General features: G+C 45.8%; 2 protein-coding genes across 6 annotated transcripts in view; both read right to left on the bottom strand.

Moving 5' to 3' along the window:
* Ckmt2 (creatine kinase, mitochondrial 2) overlaps positions 1–6,085 on the bottom strand; it is a 28,515-nt gene extending 22,430 nt beyond the window's left edge. The window contains exon 1 of the mRNA XM_038323386.1: positions 6,008–6,085. The gene's annotated coding sequence lies outside the window, so the exon portion shown is untranslated. The remainder of the gene's footprint in view (positions 1–6,007) is intronic.
* Positions 6,086–12,505: 6,420 nt separating this feature from the next.
* Positions 12,506–19,673, bottom strand: part of Rasgrf2 (Ras protein specific guanine nucleotide releasing factor 2) — a 214,846-nt gene continuing 207,678 nt past the window's right edge. For 4 of the 5 annotated variants that reach the window (XM_038323695.1, XM_038323698.1, XM_038323700.1 and 1 more), the window contains 5 exons: positions 18,574–18,771; positions 17,388–17,467; positions 15,095–15,242; positions 14,507–14,575; positions 12,506–13,202 (listed from right to left, as the gene is read on the bottom strand). In XM_038323695.1, coding sequence (XP_038179623.1) covers positions 13,110–13,202; positions 14,507–14,575; positions 15,095–15,242; positions 17,388–17,467; positions 18,574–18,771 — 588 coding nt within the window. In that variant the 3' untranslated portion in view covers positions 12,506–13,109. The remainder of the gene's footprint in view (positions 13,203–14,506; positions 14,576–15,094; positions 15,243–17,387; positions 17,468–18,573; positions 18,772–19,673) is intronic. The other variant, XM_038323697.1, reaches the window with a different exon arrangement.

The following is a 19,673-nucleotide window of genomic DNA, read 5'->3' as shown; positions in this document are numbered from 1 at the left end:
AGAGGCAGCAGAGCCAGTATTGCAGACATAACTAGAGGAAAGCAACCTTGAGGTTTGGATTCTGAGATTCTGTACACGGTAGGAAGATACCACAGTGTTTGAGACAGAGAAGATGTTTTAGTGGATGTATAGATAGTTGACATCAGACCAATATTGTGGAGTGTTTATAATGCTTCGATAGAGTGCTTTCAACTTCAGCTGACACTTCATATCTGTTTATTTTACTTTTCTAGTAGTTATACTTTATTATGTCTTACAAATCAATGGGTCTGCTGTGGATCAAACATGATTAATAGATGGTGTGAGAGTCACTGCTGGGTTTCTACAGACTTAAATGGGGCTAACATCTGGGCTTCCCTGCCTCCTAGAAGTTGTGAGGATTGAATGAACCCTTGGCTCGAATCTTGGCGTTTTAGGCACAGGTGGTACATAATGGACACTCTGTGGTGAACTTGGTAAAATGGGTGAGGAAAGGGAAAATATCTGTAGACAGAGAAACCAGGCAATGCATTCTAGAATAATCCAGTCAAGAAACTGGAGCAGAGCAAGCGGGAAGGCTTCCTGAGAAGGTGGAAGAATCTCCAAGGTGTCCAGGGCCGTTGTGGCCAGTTAGATGTGAACACGAAGTGTGCAGATGAATCTTGGACCCCCCTCCTCCGTTTCGGGCTTGAACAATTGACTCCATGTGGAGTCATGCTCTACAGTGGGGACTTTGGCTGGAGAGGAGCTTTGTGAGGGGAGGGGAAGATGCTCGGATGGACTACAAGAGACCCTTGAGGTGTTCCAGAGGGATTGTGCTCTTGCAAATGTCCTGTAGTGGGCGTGTAAGCATCACTCACTTCCCATACCTGCCTGGGAAGAGTGGTAGTTACCTACTTACTACATTGTTTCAGATCCCTGCCTGACAGCCTTCCCGAGCCATCTCCTGTAGAGACCGAGAGCTCATGACTGTCAGTCCACAAGGGTGCAGCATGTGACCAAGGCCTTGGAGCAGCAGAGCCTGGTTTGAGCCCAGTTTCATAATGGTTATTACCTGCTGTCTTCAGAAAGGCCTTTGAAGGCTGCATTTTCCAGGTCTTAGCTTTCTCAGACATTAGTGATAAATGGTAAGGGTATGGTCCACATTACACCTTCAGATTAGTGCCTGGGATTCCCCTTGCACTATTTCTGAACGGTCATTTCTAGATGTGCTTGAAAACGTTCTTTGCACCTCAGCAAAGACCCTAACATTAGAAAGCGGACTTTGTTTCCAAGGAAGGGTTTGCATGTCCTTCACTTAAAATAAACTTCCCAGAGACAAAGCAAGGTCACAGCTGGGCAACTGTAGCACCTCGCTAGGCCACATCTAGTTCTTCACAGGGATCCTTTAGCCTGGTATCCTACTTTCCATCAGATCACCCCTTCCTGTATCTGCTCAGGAAGATAAAGCCTTGGGTCTCAGCTCCTTTCTGTCTTAAAGACACAAGTTCTCCCAGGCCCTAAATGTGACAAGCAGGAGCAGTGGGTCCTCCAAGGACATCCATCCCGACTCTAGCATTCCCACATCCATAACTTCCACTGAATGTCTTCTCTCCCTGTGTCCCTGGTATCTTCTCACCCAGGCCACAGGGATTTTGTGGCCTGCTCCCTGCCCTAGGGTACCCCAGACAGCCTGGAGCCTTCTGTAGGCCAGGGCATACTTAGCTGGCCCAATTCACTTCTATGGAAAGGAAGCTAAGTAGCCTATTAGCCAGAGGGCAGAGTGGCACCTTCCTTTTGTACTAAAAGGATCCTTCTGAGTCTAGATAGAGGTTCATGAAGAAGGCCAAAAGTCACGGATTAGTGCTACCCTGACAGGCTCCCATCTGCCACCAACTGTAAACTTTGGGTGGCTGATGGGTTGGTTTCAGAATCACCTGGACAGCTCTGGGAAGAACTGTGACCAATCTGGAAAAGGAAGCAGGAAACAGTCATCAACACAAAAGTTCCCAGGCTCACGGTCCCAGCATCACGCTTTGGGAGGAGAAAGAGCTCCGGGGATATAGGACAGGGGTAGATGGGTCCTCAACACTAGTCTGTAGTATCAAAAAAGGCAGAAGCAACCAGCTTGTAAAAGGAAGAAATGTCTTAGTGTGTGTTTAGAATCTGGAGCACTCTGAAGCTGTTGTCTCCTCTTACCTAGACACATATAATGACTCATTCCTAGATGAGGAAAAAAGCATCTCATAGGAATGAGTGCAAGCATTTTTGTAACAGCAATACATCTTATATGCACACACATGCATGCATATGTGTATTTGCCTCGTATAAGCATCAAGAATGCTTCTGAAGGTGGTTCATGAAGGGCTAAAGGGTCTACAGCAATATATTTGGAGGAGTCAGCCATTCGTTTTTCTCCTGCTGGAGTCCTGGGAAGCATCACTTCTGCACACCTGCATTCATGACTTCAAAAGAAGTAAAAATCATAAAAAAGTTTGTGTGAAAATACCCAGACATCCATTTGCTGACTCTCGAATGCATATCTGCAAGCATGGTCCCGCCGTAAATATGTCCTGAGTAGGCTGCCCTAGCACAGGCAGCTGCCAGCCTAAGTGAAGGGATGCTGATGTTGCTCAGGGAGGTTCAGCATCTCATTTCCTGTGATGGGTGTGGCTAGGAGGAAGGAGCAGGCTGCAGAAGGCGCCTTCACTAACATCTTAGGGTGGATCTTCTACACTCCCTCCTGGGGACTACTACCTCAGTGACTCCAGATGCCTGGCCAGCCTAAGGTGCTGCTCCCTCTGAAGGCCTATTCATCTCAACTTTCTCAAAAATCATCTTAAGCATTTCACTTAATTGTTTTTATTTTATTCACCTACCTGAGGGCAAAACGTCAGACCAGAATATGCTTACTACATACTATAAGATTTGCTGATCAACCTTTGAATACCAAAATGAAGCTCACCAAATGAGTTTAACCAAAACATGGGCTCACTCATCCCAGATCCTGGCGCTGGCAGTGTCTACGACAGCCTCTTGGCCTTGTAGTTTAGCCCCTCATCTTTCCCACTTCTGATCCACTACTTGGTTCTTCACTTCTATCTAGAAATAGCTCCCCAGCCCTGCTCATCTAGCCAAAGAACTACCACTTCTTCTTTTCCCACTAACATGTAGTGAGCTCCTACTTGAGCCCAATGATGCCAGGGGCTTGACGAGCATCTTTAGACTTTGCAATAACCTATTAAGCAGGATTTCTTTGGCTGACTGGAAGTCAAGTGGCCTCCACCTAAAGTTGGCTTTGTCAGCAGGTGCTGACCCAGGTTCATGTGGACACCAGCACCTCACCTACAGCCCTGCCTTGGCTGGAAGAGAATTGCTCTTGTAAGTCCTGGAATTTAGTCCTGCTCCCACGTTACCCCAAGAGTCCAGAAACACTTTCACCGCAACCATGCCAAGGCACAGGATTGTCACCTTCGAGCATGTGACTCCTCGCTGAGTCCCAGAACATTTGAATCTTGTTCTCGTCCCTTCCTCGGGCTTCTGCAGAAGGGCCCAGTATTCCAGGCATTTCTGTGCACACTCCACTCTGACATGAGGCACTCGGTGTGCCTGCCAAGCCTAGCTAGGGACCCTGCATTCACCCTGCCTCTCTTAGAGGACGCCAGGACTTGCTTTCTCTCTCTTTCCATCCTCTCTCCCTTCATACAGGGTTAGATACAAGAGGAGGAAGGGGAGGCTGTCTCTGCTCTTACCAGGAGAACTTGCCTGTCTGTTCCTCTACTGGGAACAGCTCTATGACTCTTGCTTTGAAAGTCATGTTTTTAAAATAGCATTTGGATAAAATTAAATCAATTTTTTTGGGGGTTGTAAGCCAGGAAAATTGTGTGTGTGTGTGTGTGGGGGCGTTGTGATGTATAAGAACATAGCCTAACTAAGCTGAAGGTATTGGGGTCATGTTTGTGGCTACATTTGCTGTGTCCATCAAAGAAGGGTGAGCACTTTAGGCAGAGTGCCCAGGAGCTCTGACTTTTCTCCTGTCCCAGTGGGAGGACATGGTCCCAGGTTCCTGATGTTCTCTCTGGCTCTGCAATGTCATAAACTACCCCATGAGCTACTGCTCGCTCTGGCTACCCTGGGGTGAAGGTCACGTATGCTTTTCTGCTGACTCAGAGCTATTTCTGGTCCTGCTGTTCATCACATCCATCTATCTGAGCTTTGCCAGGCTAGGAGGAAGGGAGTAGTGGGGTGACCCACGTGTCACCCCAAAACAGAGGATGACCTTGAGGCTATCCCAACACCATAGGGTTTTCTGAGCAAATTCTCATGATGCCAGTCATGTAGGCAAGCAAAAAATGGCCAAGATGTTCCTGTTGTAAGACAGCAAGGGGATCCAATTACCTTACATGACAGGATGCAAGGTCAACCTTAATGGGCACTCTTGGGCTTCTCTATCCAACTCAGCAAATAGGACGTCGTAAGAACAGAAGGTTCTTCCCTGAGTGACAGGCCTGTCTCAGGTCCACTTGTCAAGATGGCCTGGGATCCCTTTTAGAATTGTCTGTCAAGAGAAATCATTTTCAAGAGAATGGGGGCCTAAAGGCCACCCTGTCCTCTGAGCAGCTGTGACAGAGTGGGATGTCATCTTCTCTGACTCTTTAGGCAGGTGTATGTGTGTGACCTCCGGCAATCACCTTCAGAGTTGGCTCAACAGGCAAGAACTCCCAGAATACTAGTCATAGATTCCACATGTGACCTCAAAGAAGAAAAACGGATCTTCCTTTGTGCTGTGGCAGAGATAGAGACTTGGGGGTCTCTGGAGTGGGGACCCAGTCGGTTCACACCTCTTCATTCCAAACCCCTATCTTCTGCTTCCTGTTTCTGCCTCTGTTGCGTTTTTAGAGAGACTGTCCCAGTCCCCAGCCCATGACCCGAGGCCATGGTCTTCTCGTGAAGCTTGCAGAACCTACACTGTGCACACCTTAGCACACAGGGATGAGCTGCTCCAAGCCCAAGGGATTTAAAAACGGTGCTTTCTAAAGGGAGTAGGATGCAAGGGTACAAAGTCTGACCATGACCAGTGAGTCCAGGAAGAGCCAGTCTTCCTGCCACCTCTGATGTCACGCTCTCCATGAAAGGACAGAACAGAAGGGCACAGACGCAGTGGGAAGTGAAAGATGTCCACGGGAAAGCACCCTCCTGGAAAGTACAGAGTTTAACCAACGTGGCGTTGTCTGACTGCCACCTCAGAGGCCACAGACAGCACAGTGCTGGTCACAGAATCTAGCTGCGCTTGAGGAAGGTTCAGAGGACAGCACTGAGGACAAAGGGGACTTTGGTTTGTTGGGCAAGTGCCACCCCATGCAGTCAAAGTAGAGCTTCCAAAGCCATGAACTTTACACATAAGGACAAGGGCAGGACTGGTAATGACCCTCCCCCAAGAGCCAACCAAGTAAGTAAGGAGTGAGTGGGCTGCCAGCCATTTGAAGCTATTTTTCTTTTTCCTTTCTCAAAACAGTGCCTTCCAAAGTTCATGTTCAGTATATTAATACGTTCAAGAGTGAATCTCTGGCCTTAGCATTAGCCATTAAATGGAACCTGAACCATTTCTAACTGTTCTGCTCTCTTGGAAAGCCTCAAGGAGCTTAAAATCTTCTAGCTAGTTTACCCCAAGTCCTCAGGCATCTCTTTTGATGTAGCCGAGGAGAAACACTCCTAAACATGAGCAGACTGGTCTCTGTAAATTATTAGAGAATAAAATGTAACACCTAAACTTTCCCCAATTCAGGGTCAAAAATTCTACAAAAGTTCTTGATTCGCTATGAAACAGAGGCACACCAAGCTATGGTTCTGGGTTCTCTTTCTGAGCTGCTCACATTCATGCCATGGGAAAAGGTGATTCCAGGCAGGAGTGACCATACTGGTATATCACGTTCCCATTTTTCTCTGGCCCCCACACAGTTTCCCAGTAAGTGTTTCTCCATGGTTGGGGCTCATGGCTCTAGGTCTGTCCTTCCTGGGAAAAATGAAGCATTTTGATCATCTCACTGACCTTGAAGCTGGAGGAGTCTGTCCTATGCAGATCCTGCTGCTGCACACAGCCAAGAAGTGTAACAGGAGCTTGTGGGCTCAGGCTAGAAAAGGCCACTGTGCTGGGTGGGGCTGGAGAGTCTCCTACCAATCAGACCTCCAGCTCCACTGGCTCCCCCAGCTGTGTCCTTGAAGGCCAGCTCCCCACTCTCCTGCCACTGGGCCAGGTGTCCTTTCTAGAACCTGCCATTTCTATGAAATGTTTGCCTTTTCCTTGAGCAGGTAGACCTTTGGAGGGTCTTGCCAGCTGGCTCTGCAGACAGTTCTTGCTTTGAGATGGTCTTGCGGCTCACTTGGAAGGTGGTCCTAGCTTGGGGTACAAGAGCCAGCAGAGGAAACTACCTACCTGTTAGAAGGGGAGAGAGGATTGCCCTGGAGAATAAAGTCTGAGAGAAATCTCAGGTGGCTTCTTTCTACCTGTTAGAGAGAGCACCAGGAGCAATTGGGAAAGCCCACACAACTTGTTATCTGGTTCAGGGACAATGATCGTTATTATCATTTTCACGATGAGGCTCTCTGAAGTAGAGACTAGACTTTCTCACTTTCTATCCACACCATCTTACATGACCAGCCGACAGCCCAGCAGACCTTATCCCTGCTAAAAATAGCCTCCCAGAACATCCGCCACCGAAAGATGCCTATGAATAGCAATAAACCACCCGGGTTTTGGACAGTAGCCCTGCCATTTCAAAGGAGCTTGCCTGGGCTTCTCATGGCCATCACGTACACAGGCAATCACATCGATGTCACCTGCTCACTCCTTTCTCACTGAGGGCACCGCCAGCTCAGCCACTGCTGGACAGGAAATGCTGGTTCCCCTAAGTGGGTCAGTGTTCTTCTTGGCCAAAGTTTTTTTAAATTTGACCCACAGAAAAAGTGCCTTTGAGGTGACTGAGGTGATGCGGAATGGGAGAGCACAGGAAGGGTCTCCTGAGAGCTGGGAAGTCTCGACCTGAGTGTGCACGCACACATCCCATCTCCTCTGCTGTGTGCTTAGGGGTGAAGCATTTCACCATGTGTTCCTGACAGCCCAGTTAACTTGGGTTCTCCCTGTCGATAAGACATGGCTCAACCTGAACGGGAAGTTTACAAAGTTATTCCCTTTCAACGTGTGATATGCTCAGATGCTTTCTGAACTTTTCTGTTGTTTCCTTGAAGCAATCCAATTGTGCCAACCACAATTGCTTCATGATCCTCCAGGATCTTAGTCCCAGCTGGGTGCTGTCATCCTGAGTCACAGTTCCTGGGCCCCAGTGGCCTCCTCTGCGGGGCATGGGACTGAAGGGTAAAACTCTGTGCCGGGTTGGGGCAGAGGGTAAGTGGAGGCTTCTTCTTAAAAAGTCTCTTGTGAGCATATATATTTGTTGTAAAGTCAGTTCTGGTGACTTGAAAGTATGATTCACAGATCCAGAAAACTGCAAGGTTTGGGGAGGATGTCAATGTCAATTTTTGAATAATGTCAAACACACATACATACACACACACACACACACATATGCATGCACACACACATGATCGCACAACACACATGCACACAATTTTTTATTTATTAAAAATCAATTAATAAAATAAAAATTAAAAATAAATTTTATTTATTAAACAAAAAATATTTAATATTTAAAATTTTACTTTAAATTCCTTTTATTTTTTCATAATCAACATTTCGGGCTCCCTCTGCCTCCCCTTACCTTCACAGCTTATATTTCACAGATTAAGTCTATATGAGTTAGGTCAGATGTTGGGGGACTTGTTGAGGAATTAAGTGTCTGTTCCTCTCTAAGCTTGTCATAAAGAGGCTGTGACGGGGACAGGAAACCTCTACGAGTGATTCATAGCAGCATTATGAGTGTCTGAAGCTCAGCTCACATGATTCCTGTCCAATTCCTTCTATCCCCTTCCCATCAACCCCAGTCCCCAAGCTCATGTCCATGTGGCCGTGTGATAGGCTTTTGTCATAGGGGAAAGGGCAGGAGTGACCATAGCACTGCTGTGTCGCCTACAATAGAGTGACACCTTTCTCCCTTAGCTGTCCCTGAGTCCACTTGCCCTGTGGATAGAGCAGGCCCCAGGTGGGGCCAGGCAGGGAGGACCCACCTTGTGAGGTGGCCAAGGAGGAATGATGTAGGAGGGTCTTCTGTTCTGTGTTGATTTCATTGGTTAAATAAAGAAAGTGCCTTGGCTTTTTGATAGGGGAGAAAATTAGGTGAGCAGAGTAGATAGAACAGGATGCTGGGTAGAAGGCAGTGTGGCAGACACCATGGATCTCCTCTCCAAGACGGACGCCGGTTGGACTCATCCCAGTAAGCCACAGTCAAGTGGCGATACAGATTATTAGAAATGGGTTGAATCAATATGTAAGTGCTAGCCAATAAGAAGTTAGAACTAATACAGTTTCTGTGTTATTTCTGGGGCTAAGCTAGCCGTGCAAGAGCTGGGCGGGATGAAAAGCAGGCCTGCTCGCCTCATCACTACAGAGGAAGATGTGGGTAACCTGCGTCTTTGTGTCCCTCCAGCCTGGGTGGGTCACACCACAGTGGGAAAAAGAAGCTAAGGGGCCTCTTTCTGCAGTTTGCCCTCAACAGCAGAATCCCGAATCAGCTCTAGGTGTCAGGACAATACATACATATATCAGCCCATGCAAGCTCTGCAGTCCTTCTAGAAATGGACACGACTCTGCAGTTTTAAAGAAGATGTAACCCGAGACAGCCAGAAGCTCTTGAAGGTCAGAGCTAGTGGTGACTGGGTGAGGATCCACTCCTGTATGGCATGAGTTGCCCGGATAAGGTAGGTTCTCCGTGCCTGGAAGCAACCAGCCATGGGCTGCAGATGTCACTGGAACAGACATAAGAACTAGAAGCAGAGGGGGAAAAGATGAACCCCCAGTTCTCTGCTTATTAATTTAGTCTGCAAAATAAAATCTCCTGGGTGTTCTTTGTATCTGAACTGTAGAAGTAAAAGAATATATAAAGGAGCCAATTGACATGAAGGGCAGTGGCAAAACGAAAAAGGAGATGAATGAAGAAACCATGAGACTTTTGAGTGCTGAAGAAAGGCGGAGTTTAATTTGCATATTGGCATAACCTGTGCCTCACTTGGCAAGTGCTAGGCCACAAAGCAAAGCCCTCATTAGAGTTACAAATGACAGCGGATGTGCAAGTAACCAGACACAATATGTTGCTTGGACACACGTGTTCGTACACACAAACACACACATACCTACAAATAATAAGTACATTTAATTCTTCTGCAAAAGAGAGCTGAGAATGGTAATCAGTTACCTCACAGTTGTACAGCACTTTAAAGTTTACATTCTGACCCCTTTGGTCCTCACAGCCCAGTGAGGTAGACAGCACCGGAATTATGACTAATCCCATTTTGTAGATGGGGAAACTGAGACTCGAGGGTGTAAACACTGGCCTAAGTCTCTCTGGCTGGACGATGCAGAGCTGGGCTGAGACTCAGGTCTGGTCCAGTGTTCTTTCACTACCAGCTTCCTGGTGAAAACGGACTGGGTTGCGGAAAGACAGCAGTTCAACACTGTGAAGGGGGGGGGGGTGATTGTTCTCCTCGAGCAGATCCAGTCAAAACCAGTCAACCCCAACCTGAACGCCGTGCCTCGAGGCAGCTGGACTGGAAACTTTGCTAGGTTACCCCCGTGTCTGTCCCTACAACCACAGATCCCTCTGGACTTCTCCTCTGCCCTCCTTTAAACTAATAGTGGCCGCTGAAAAGATGCTGTTTACATCCCACCGACTGCAGTCTCATTTCCAGGAATCACACAGTGATACCTTTATATAAGTCACTAAACCTACAATCTTATTTCCTACAAAAGTGAAAATGAGTTCCATTCATTGATTTCCTCCAGCTGTGGACATTAGCCTGGCTAAAAAATAGTATATTATCTCTTATGCCATCTCAACCGTAGTAAAAATGATAAATTTTACAAGTTGGATTTAAAAGAAACACGTTTAAAACAAGAGATCTTTTCATGAGGGGATAACATTAAATATTGAATTGAAAAGAAAAGCTAAGTAAAATCCCTTTTCAAAACATGAAAGTTAATAGTTTTAGAAGTGGGCACTTCATTGCCTTCCTCTTTAGGCAAGTGGCAACCACTGGTGGTCTACGGTCTTGTCTCTCATAACATGAGAGAAGAGGGGAAGGCCCATTGTCACATTAAATGGTTTACAGTGGGTTTTTCCCTTCTGGGTGACCCAGTATCCACGTGTTTACTTGGTTTAAATGTAGTACTTTGAGATGCACTAATAAGCAGACAGCAAAGGAGACTTGGTGTTAGAAATGCTCTAAAATAGTGCCACTTTAAAATTCTCTCTTTAAATTCCTCTGGGGAATCGCAGAAGAAAGGGGACAGCCTTCTTATACTTCATGCCTGAAAATGTCACATATACTGGCTTCAGTGAGAGATTTGCTTCTGTTTTAAGAGTGGATGTCTTAGTTAGGCATCCCTGAAGTCCTCAGGGTAATCCCACCCACAGGACAAATGTTGTGCTAATTTGAAAGCATGGAATCGGGTTGATTTCCTGTAGATTTTGCAGGACACATGTTCACTACTTGACGTTTTGAAGCTGGCCTCCCAAGTGCTCTTAGAAATGCATCTCATAAAGTCAGATATTGGCACACACAGATGGAAGAGCCTTGTTGTACCCCACAAATACATACAAATCTTCAAAAGACCGGGGCTTCAACAATCAAAGGAGGAACCACAGATTGCTCTGGTGAATTTTAAACATGATCAAGTTGAGGCGTTTTGTTTTTAAATGTGCATCCCTGCCTTGACTGACCATGAACGATCCTGGTCTCTTTAGCTCTAGCAAGCCTGTGAGCAAAGAAACGGCAATGCCCACAAATGACCACTGGGGGCGCTTCCAAACTGTTTCCTGGAACACCAAAGCTCATCACTAGCTGAGGAAAAGCTGCTTTTTAACAGAGGAGGAGCATTAGAAATTCTTTTTTTTTCTTTAATAAGAATGGCTGCAGTGGCCTCTGGAATATAATATTGGAGAAACAGGAGCCCAAACTCCCAAGGAAAGTGATGTAGTGCCTTCCTCTGAAGGGCAGGGGTGGTGTGGTGTGGAGATGGGGCGGGGCTGAAGGTGGTTCAGGTACTCCTTCCCTAGTAGTGATTTGCGTGAAACTAGTAGCTATGGTCCTCTCAGGAATGCTAACCTTTACTTTTTCTCTGTAAGTTTGTGCAGTGTTTGGTGTTAGTGACAAATTATTTCAAACGTTAGCTTCTGAACACCGAGAAATAAATCACGAGTGATGCAGGGTTAGGACCCAACAGCTCATGCTCTCATCACGCGACACTATGCATCAACCTCTTATTTGAACTGAAAAGAACAAACAAGCAACTCAGGAAATGATAAATAAAGAGAAGGCATCCCTAAGTGGCGGGGGGGGGGGGGGGCGTCGCAGCTTGGCCCCAGGGGCGGGACTTAGTACTGCACTGTTGGCTAAAATGAACCAGGGAAAATTTCTGGAGTGGGATTCATATAATATAAATTTTTAATTCAGCTTATTTTTTTCCAGGCAGTTATGTACAAGATAACCCTTACTGTGCAGAAAATGCACCTTCTCTAGTTCTATGGTACATTCCCAATGCTAGCTCTTCCATTGGGCTTTCGGAAACAGAGAGGGAAGGCATTAGCTAGCTCTCTGCTCTATCACATAATGAAAATGCAAAGGAAGAGAGGAGGTTGCAGATCAATCTTCATGGTCAGCATCAGTAAGTATCCTGCCTCTAAGAGAAAATGCTAGGCATGCTAGGCTAAGATCACAATAATCCCTCATTGTCAGCTCTTCCTCCTTCTAAAGCAGTGGTCTCCCTGAGAATAAGAGAGGGGGTAATTAGGAGAGCCCTATTCCCCGAACAACTGACCGTTGGTGGAGCATGAGGTCGCTTCCCCAGGCTGAGGGTGCAGAACAAACCCCTGCATTTGGCTTTCTGCTCTAAGAGCCGTGGAATAGTTAGTAGCCTTTCCTATGCACTTAGAATAGCTTTGTTCAGATGACCTTGTTTTAAACGAAGGCTAGGAGAAGACTGTCTACCAGTAGCACACGGAAGCGGGGCTTCTCAAAAGAAGAAGCCCACAGACTGTTTCACAGTACAGCCATTACTCACAATGAACCCAACTAAGCTTGTATACATCAGAAACGGTTTCTAGAACATTCTAGGGGAAAAGAAACCAGGTGCAAAGATGACTTGTAGGCCTCCATTTTTGCTTCATGAAAGTCATTACTTTCCATAGCCTTTGGTGGCCTTCCCACGTCCCACAGTTTTGCTGGCTAGCTGACACGGGCATGTACCTTACTGCGGCCTCCACAGCTGTCTCTCCAAGGGGGCAGCTCCTTGGAACCACCAATCTCTCCACGAAGGCCCCGCTCAAGCTGGTGGGACATTGCTTACTTGTAATTAAGGAAATGCTACCAACAAACCCACTTGTTTTTGAATCTTTTATTTCCTGTCCCATGGCCTAGAGGCTGCAAGGCTTTTTCAGAGCACGCCACTCCTCTCATGCATGTTGAATGCACCGAGAACCATGCACATGCTGCATACTGAAGCTGTATATGTGTGGGGCCTGTGGAGGAAGCTTCAGCCTGGCCATGACCCTTGGCATAAAGGAAGTGTAAGAGAAGCCGTCAAGTCATAGAAGATTGGTTAGAAGTGCGCCCAGGCTAGCGGAATGCCAAGGAAACTTTACAGCCCTCCTCTGTGGGGTCCTGTCCCCAAGTTCTAACAGAACATGGGACAGGGGACATCTACCTTCGTGACACTTCACTCTAACGGACAAGCATCTCCCACTTCACAGCCCTGACACAAATTGTGTCGTCAGCGTCACTCCGCTCTGCCCGTCCCACCCAAGGCTGGAGCATCTGTCTTTGACCCATGCATCTGGGCTTTACTCTGGCTGGAGACAGAATTGCAGTCTGGTTCCATCTTTGGTGGTGAACCAAGGCAGGCGCTGTCCCTCTGGGTCCCCGCCGTGCCACGGGTGACACACTTTTCACGAAATTCCCATGTTCTCAGGGACAAGGTAAGATCTTCAAGCAGGGAGTCGAGGTTCAATTTTGAGCGACAGCTCATAGAGTGTATCTTCATCTATGATGAGGGCTTTGTCAAGCAGGTACTGTATGACCTGGAGAGAGAGAGAGAGAGAGAGAGAGAGAGAGAGAGAGAGAGAGAGAGAGAGAGAGAGAGAGAGAGAGAGAGAGAGACCAGCTGATGCTTCTCTCAGAAGATCAACTGTACATTTTCTGAATGAGTCTGACACAACTCAACATTTTCCTTGAGACATCTGGAATTTTTCTAAAACAAAAACTGCTGAATATATTGTTACTGTAAAATAGTCCTCTCCCAACCTCTAAGCCCAGTCAGCACTCTTGAGGGTTGTTGTCATTTGGGATCGGTGACCTCACTGTACATTTAGATGCATTACACATACTTACAGTATTAAGTTTAACCTAATAGTGATGAACAGAATCATATCATCTATCAAAGTTTACTTTCCTCTTTGCAACCCAGGCACATGGAGTTTCACTGTTTATAGTCTTCAGGGTGTAACCTATCAGTGGCTTTTAATGATCGCACACTGATTCGTATAGGGTTACAGTAAGTGTTTTACAACCGTGGTCAGGGTGCAGTCCTTGTCAGCTTGCTCCCTGGTGCTCATGCGTGCATGTTCTGATGGACAGATCCCAGGAAGAAGGAAAAGCAATGGCACTAGAAATGAAGGTGTAAGGGCATGAGGTATTTCCTGGAAAGTATTTCCTTCTTATTGAAGTACAATGTTGATAACTCACATGAATGTATTTCTCACTGTTCTAGGCTTATTTCTGTTGCTATCACAAACACCATGACCGAGAGCAGCTTTGGGAAGAGAGGGTTTATTTCATCTTACTCTTTTTTATAGTCCATCATTGGAAGCAGCTAAGGTAGGAACTCAAGGAAGAAACTGAAGCTAGCTATTTTTTTTTGTTTTTTTTTTTTTTCGAGACAGGGTTTCCCTGTAGTTTCTAGAGCCTGTCCTGGAACTGGCTCTTGTAGACCAGGTTGGCCTCGAACTCAGAGATCCGCCTGCCTCTGCCTCCCGAGTGCTGGGATTAAAGGCGTGCGCCACCACCGCCCGGCGCTAGCTATTTTTTTTTTTTTAAAGCAAACTCTGTCTAGTTGTAGAATAGATCCTGTAGTCTAGAGAGGTTGGAACTGGATGAAATTCTGGGAACAGAAGGAAGAGGGCTGGATCCCAAGAAGCAGACGCTCAACAATGAACAAAACTTGACAAATCTATCTTTCCAGCATCCCTGTTCCCAGTCAGGTTTGCTGACCACTTCTAAGATAGGTCCTTATCCTAAGTCAGGCTTTGGTGTTACTGTGTGGTTTTTATATAGCCCACCAACTTCTACGTCCATCTGTGTGGCTCTCACTAGCCCACAGTGTTACCTTTGGCTGCTGGTCTATGCGGTATGCAGTCTGCTGGAACTGGCGTATCTCTCGAATAATGTGTGATATCTAACAGGGAAAAAAAGCATTTCAGAAGCATCCTTCTGCATCACAGTATTCTCCCAGGGTGACATCCCCGAGTCCTGTCCTCTATGGGGTAGGAGGAGTCTTACCTGATTGCTTCCTATACCAAGGGTAAAGCCAACAAGAAGGTCCTGAACTCATAATCACTGGGTTATTGCTGATGCTGGGTGGCCTCAGGGTATGGGCAGGGAGAAGCTCTGGGCGCTGCTTCCGTGGTTTCTGTTCTCTAACTTGGTGTGCAGAATATGGCTGTCTAGTAAGGAGACTCATGCATCTGCCTACTGGGCTGTCTTAGAGAACCATCTTTGGGGCTTTATTCCCACAGCCTGGACCCAGACTTCAAGGAGTCACTGCTAAAACACTCTTCACCTGGCCGACAACCGGTGTCTTCACCCTCCTTTTCCACCTCAAGATTTAGAAGCTAACACCACCCTCGTTATCTAGCCTCTTCTTACTAAGCCATGACGTCACTGACACAGGCCCAGTCACAAAATGGCCACCTACCATTCGCATTTTGGAGAAATTGACAAGGCCTTCTTCTGTAAAGTTTGGTGTTCCTTCTTCAATGAAGGCCAGGTCTGTCAAGTACATCCCGAGGTAAGGGACAGCAGGGGGGTTACAGCTGCAAGGCCAGGAAGAGTGGTTCTTATTCCTGCACACACACAGTTAAAACTTGCACCACAGGAAACACAGTTTCTGTTGAGCTGATTTGGAAATGCTTTAGAAGACGGGCATTCACCAACCATAACAGCTACACACGGAAGCCATGATAGGAGCCTGCTGTAAGATATTCAGACACTGTGTGAAGATGCACTGATGTGATTTGTGTGATTGAGAAACGAATGGCAAATAGCTCTGCAGAACAGGGTAGGTGGGATTTCCAGGTAGAGAGAGGAAGAGGAGGAGTCGTCTAGGTGTTCGGATTTCCACAGCAGACTCAGAGGAAGTGGGACGTGCCACACTGAGGAGAGGTAGCCAAGCCACGTGGTGGGATATAGGTTAAAATTATGCGTTAATTGAGTTATAAGAGCTAGCTGGAGACAAACCTAAACTAAACACCAAGCTTTCATAATTCATATTAATTTTCCGTGTCATCATTTGCAGGCTAGCAGTCCCAACGAGAAAGTACAACTACAGGAGACACTTGCTCAGGCAACCGGGTCTAATTGGTCTTCCTGGTGATGCCTAAGCCAAGGATGTGACTTCTGGTGTAGAGGGAACAGGATTTGAATCCCAGCTTGACCAGTCGCTCAGTGGTGCTGAGCAGGGTGCTCCCTGTCTACACTTCCCTCGCCTGCAGTGGAGATAGAAAAGCTAATCTCTGAAGCTTATTGTGAGGCGTAAGGAAGACATGTCAAGCACCTAACACGCAGTGTGTAAATAGCTAGCAAGCACTTGCTATGCTGTCATTGCTTTTACTGATGTAATAGCAATGTGTAGACACCTATCACTCATCTTTTACCAGTGTGACACAAGACAGATGTTCTCTGAGTAAGCCAAGTTCATGTGTTAAACCACAAGAGAACCAGCTGCAAGCAAATAGAATTCTTATTCTTCCCCCTCCCCATGTGTATGTGTTCAAGTGTGTATGTGTGTGTGTAGAAGGAATGATATAGGTATGAAAGATCAAAAGCAAATACAGTAATAACAGTAATCAACTGCTTTTGGAATATTTACATAAAACGTCACAGTAGATCATTGTGTTTAGATTAAGAAATACTAAATTGACAAATTTATACTAAGAGAGAATTTGCTTATGGTGATATTTTCCTATTTGGGATATACTGCACGTACCTCTAGTATACTTACTATACTCACAGTATCTATAACATGCTCACTGTGCATACAGCTTTAGTACACACCATGGTACTTTCATAAGATGCTCACTATATACACAGTATCCTTACATATCATGGCACTTCCATAAGATGCTCACTATGTACACAGTATCCTTACACACCATGGCACTTCCATAAGATGCTCATTATGTACATAGTATCCTTACACACCATGGCACTTCCATAAGATGCTCACTATGTACATAGTATCCTTACACACCATGGCACTTCCATAAGATGCTCACTATGTACACAGTATCCTTACACACCATGGCACTTCCATAAGATGCTCACTATATACACAGTATCCTTACACACCATGGCACTTCCATAAGATGCTCACTATATACACAGTATCCTTACACACCATGGCACTTCCATAAGATGCTCACTATGTACACAGTATCCTCACACACCATGGCACTTCCATAAGATGCTCACTATATACACAGTATCCTTACACACCATGGCACTTCCATAAGATGCTCACTATATACACAGTATCCTTACACACCATGGCACTTCCATAAGATGCTCACTGTGTACACAGTATCCTTACACACCATGGTACTTCCATAAGATGCTCACTGTATGCACAGTATCCTTACACACCATGGCACTTCCATTAAGATGCTCATGGTATACACAGTATCCTTACACACTATGGCACTTCCATAAGATGCTCACTGTATGCACAGTATCCTTACACACTATGGCACTTCCATAAGATGCTCACTGTATACACAGTATCCTTACACACTGTGGCACTTCCCTAAGATTCTCACTATATTCACAGAATTCCAAGTGAAAAGTAAAATCCCCAAACACTGCAACAATAGGAACTCCTTCCTATTTCTTCTTCTCCAGCAATGAATGGGTAGATCACTATTTGCATGCCATGTAAATAATTTGACCATATTCTTGAACTGTGAATGATTTAATGATTAAGGAAGACATACTTTTTAAGAGTTTCTCTGAGGTTTTTAAATCTTCCTTCAGATGAAACAGTCTTCTGAAGTTTTTCCATCAGCGCTTTTGTCTAAACAGGAAAGAAACAGCATAGTTTGTCAAGAAAACACTGTAATTCGATTAGAGAGAATATCATCAGGGCACTTGGGTCTTTCCTTCAGTGGCAGGTGCTGATGCCATTTAATGTTTTAAAAGAAGAAGGGAAGGAACATGCAAAGTGAGAAGTGCCTATATCCAGGCTTTTGCCATGGGGTGAGAAAAAAAATGAAAAGAAACAGTGTAATGCAGAGAAGACTTAGGAACTTACAGGTGCATAGCAAATGCAGCAGAAGGTTAGGCTAAGAGCGCATGGCACAGATCTCCTCCCAACAGGCACTAAAACTGTGCAGGAGCCTGGAAGATTCCTCCAAGACCCTTTGTGAGGACCAAGGTATTAATCCAAAATCCAATCAACTCCTCATATACAGTTCATGTGCCCTGCAGGGTCACCAAGGGCAGAACAGTCTGTGATACAGGTGAGACACACCCTAGGCTCAGAACATTAGCAGAGCCAATGGCACGGGCAAGACAAGGCTAGCCCAACTCCCAGTGATGGACTAGAGCCGGAGGTGGAGACAGCCTTCTAGGAGTCCAGAGAAAGTCTTCCAGACATCCTTAGAAGCCTCCCCCAAACTCACCAACACCCAAGGAGAAGGACAGGGATTTGATTTGATTAACTACTGAAATCTGAGTGGAAATAACAGATGAGCTAAATCTAAAGTAAGAAAAGCAACAGTCGCGTGTCCGCAGGTCTAAGTCACTAGGTAAAACCCCAAAAGCTGCTCCCAGAAGGACAGAGGGAACGTTGTATATGGAGGTCTCTGGGGACAAAGGCTTTGGAGGAGGGAAAATGGGGAGGAATCCATTGGGCAGTTGTGGGCTTACCTCCCCTCCAGGAGGATTTCAGGAAACAGGTCATGACTGACAACCATATTGTTTGAGGTTGTTCCTCCAAATGTTTTAATGAGTGTTTTGAAGACACACAGGAGGGGAATTAATTAGGTAGTAAGAGCAGGGTAATTATCCATTGGCACCTTCCTTTGGCAACTGTACTGCTCATTTCAGCTAATGATTTTCTCATTAGCAGGATTCATCTCGGCTCTCCACTCCTCTCAGTAGCTGCACGCTGATGCTCACCTGCTTGGACACCTTGGCCCAGGTTTTCTTCAGCCTGTAGATGGCACTTCTGTTTAAGGCTGCAGTGATCTCCAGCACACCATTGTAGTTATGTAGACATCGGCAAATGTCGGCCACGGCAACCCACTTCTCAATGGCGTTGGCGCGCGAGCTGATATCAGCGTAATTCATTATCTGGGAGGCTACCAGGTTACTCATCTAAGACAATCAAAGAGACCAGCAAGCTGTCGAAGACCCAAAACAATGCATCCAGGCAAATAGCTGAGTGGCCCATGAGCACATAAGAAAAGCAGGTTACTAAGTAGCACAAAGCTCTTGGTCCATCTTTAGACACCAGCTTCCAAAGAGACTGGAATCTGTAAAGATAACAATAGCAACAAACCACCCACCCCTGTTCATCCTGAGAGCGGAGGCAGGGACTCTTCAGAATCTGGCTTGTTGGAGGAAAATTGAATCTTTTTAAACTGGTAGTTTTGATGAAGGAATCCTTGCCAAGAAAGGGAATGAATGGAATGACCTAACTACTGGGGAAAGATCATATTGCAGACCTGAGTGTCACCCCTTGGGGACCTTGGGGACACATATTTCTGTACTCCCAACTGTGTGTAGATAGCATACTCTGGGAAACCTCAGTTTTCACAGAGAAAGAAAAACTACAGGTTACTATTAATCTGAATTCTGATATTTTTGGTTGTGAACCTAGCCTTTAATGGCTGAGCCATCTCTCCAGCCAGTCATCAATCTAAATTAATTCTAAATTAGTCATCGCTCAAACCAGAAAATCACTTAACATAGAAGAAGAAAGCATACTTCCTTTTTGGAAAATTTCTCTAGCAAAACAAACAAAATGAGCAAACAAACTTTAAAGCTAAGGACTGTAATTCTTCTAACCAAATCCAACTGAAGCAGCTCAATTTTCAAAATATGGAAAAGAGCGGACTAAAATCATCACCAAGGGCACAGGAAGCATGTGATCTTGCATTCAAACAGTAAGTCTGATGGGTACCCCTACTCTTTGAAGACACAAAAGCTCCGACAGTATTTTTGAGTGACACATAGAAAGTCATTAAAACACATACGAGGGTTAATCACTTGTTCAA

Source organism: Arvicola amphibius, chromosome 3 (assembly GCF_903992535.2).
Source record: "Arvicola amphibius chromosome 3, mArvAmp1.2, whole genome shotgun sequence".
Taxonomy (NCBI): domain Eukaryota; kingdom Metazoa; phylum Chordata; class Mammalia; order Rodentia; family Cricetidae; genus Arvicola; species Arvicola amphibius.
Note: the sequence above shows the minus strand (reverse complement) of the source record. Positions and strands in the feature narration are given on the sequence as shown.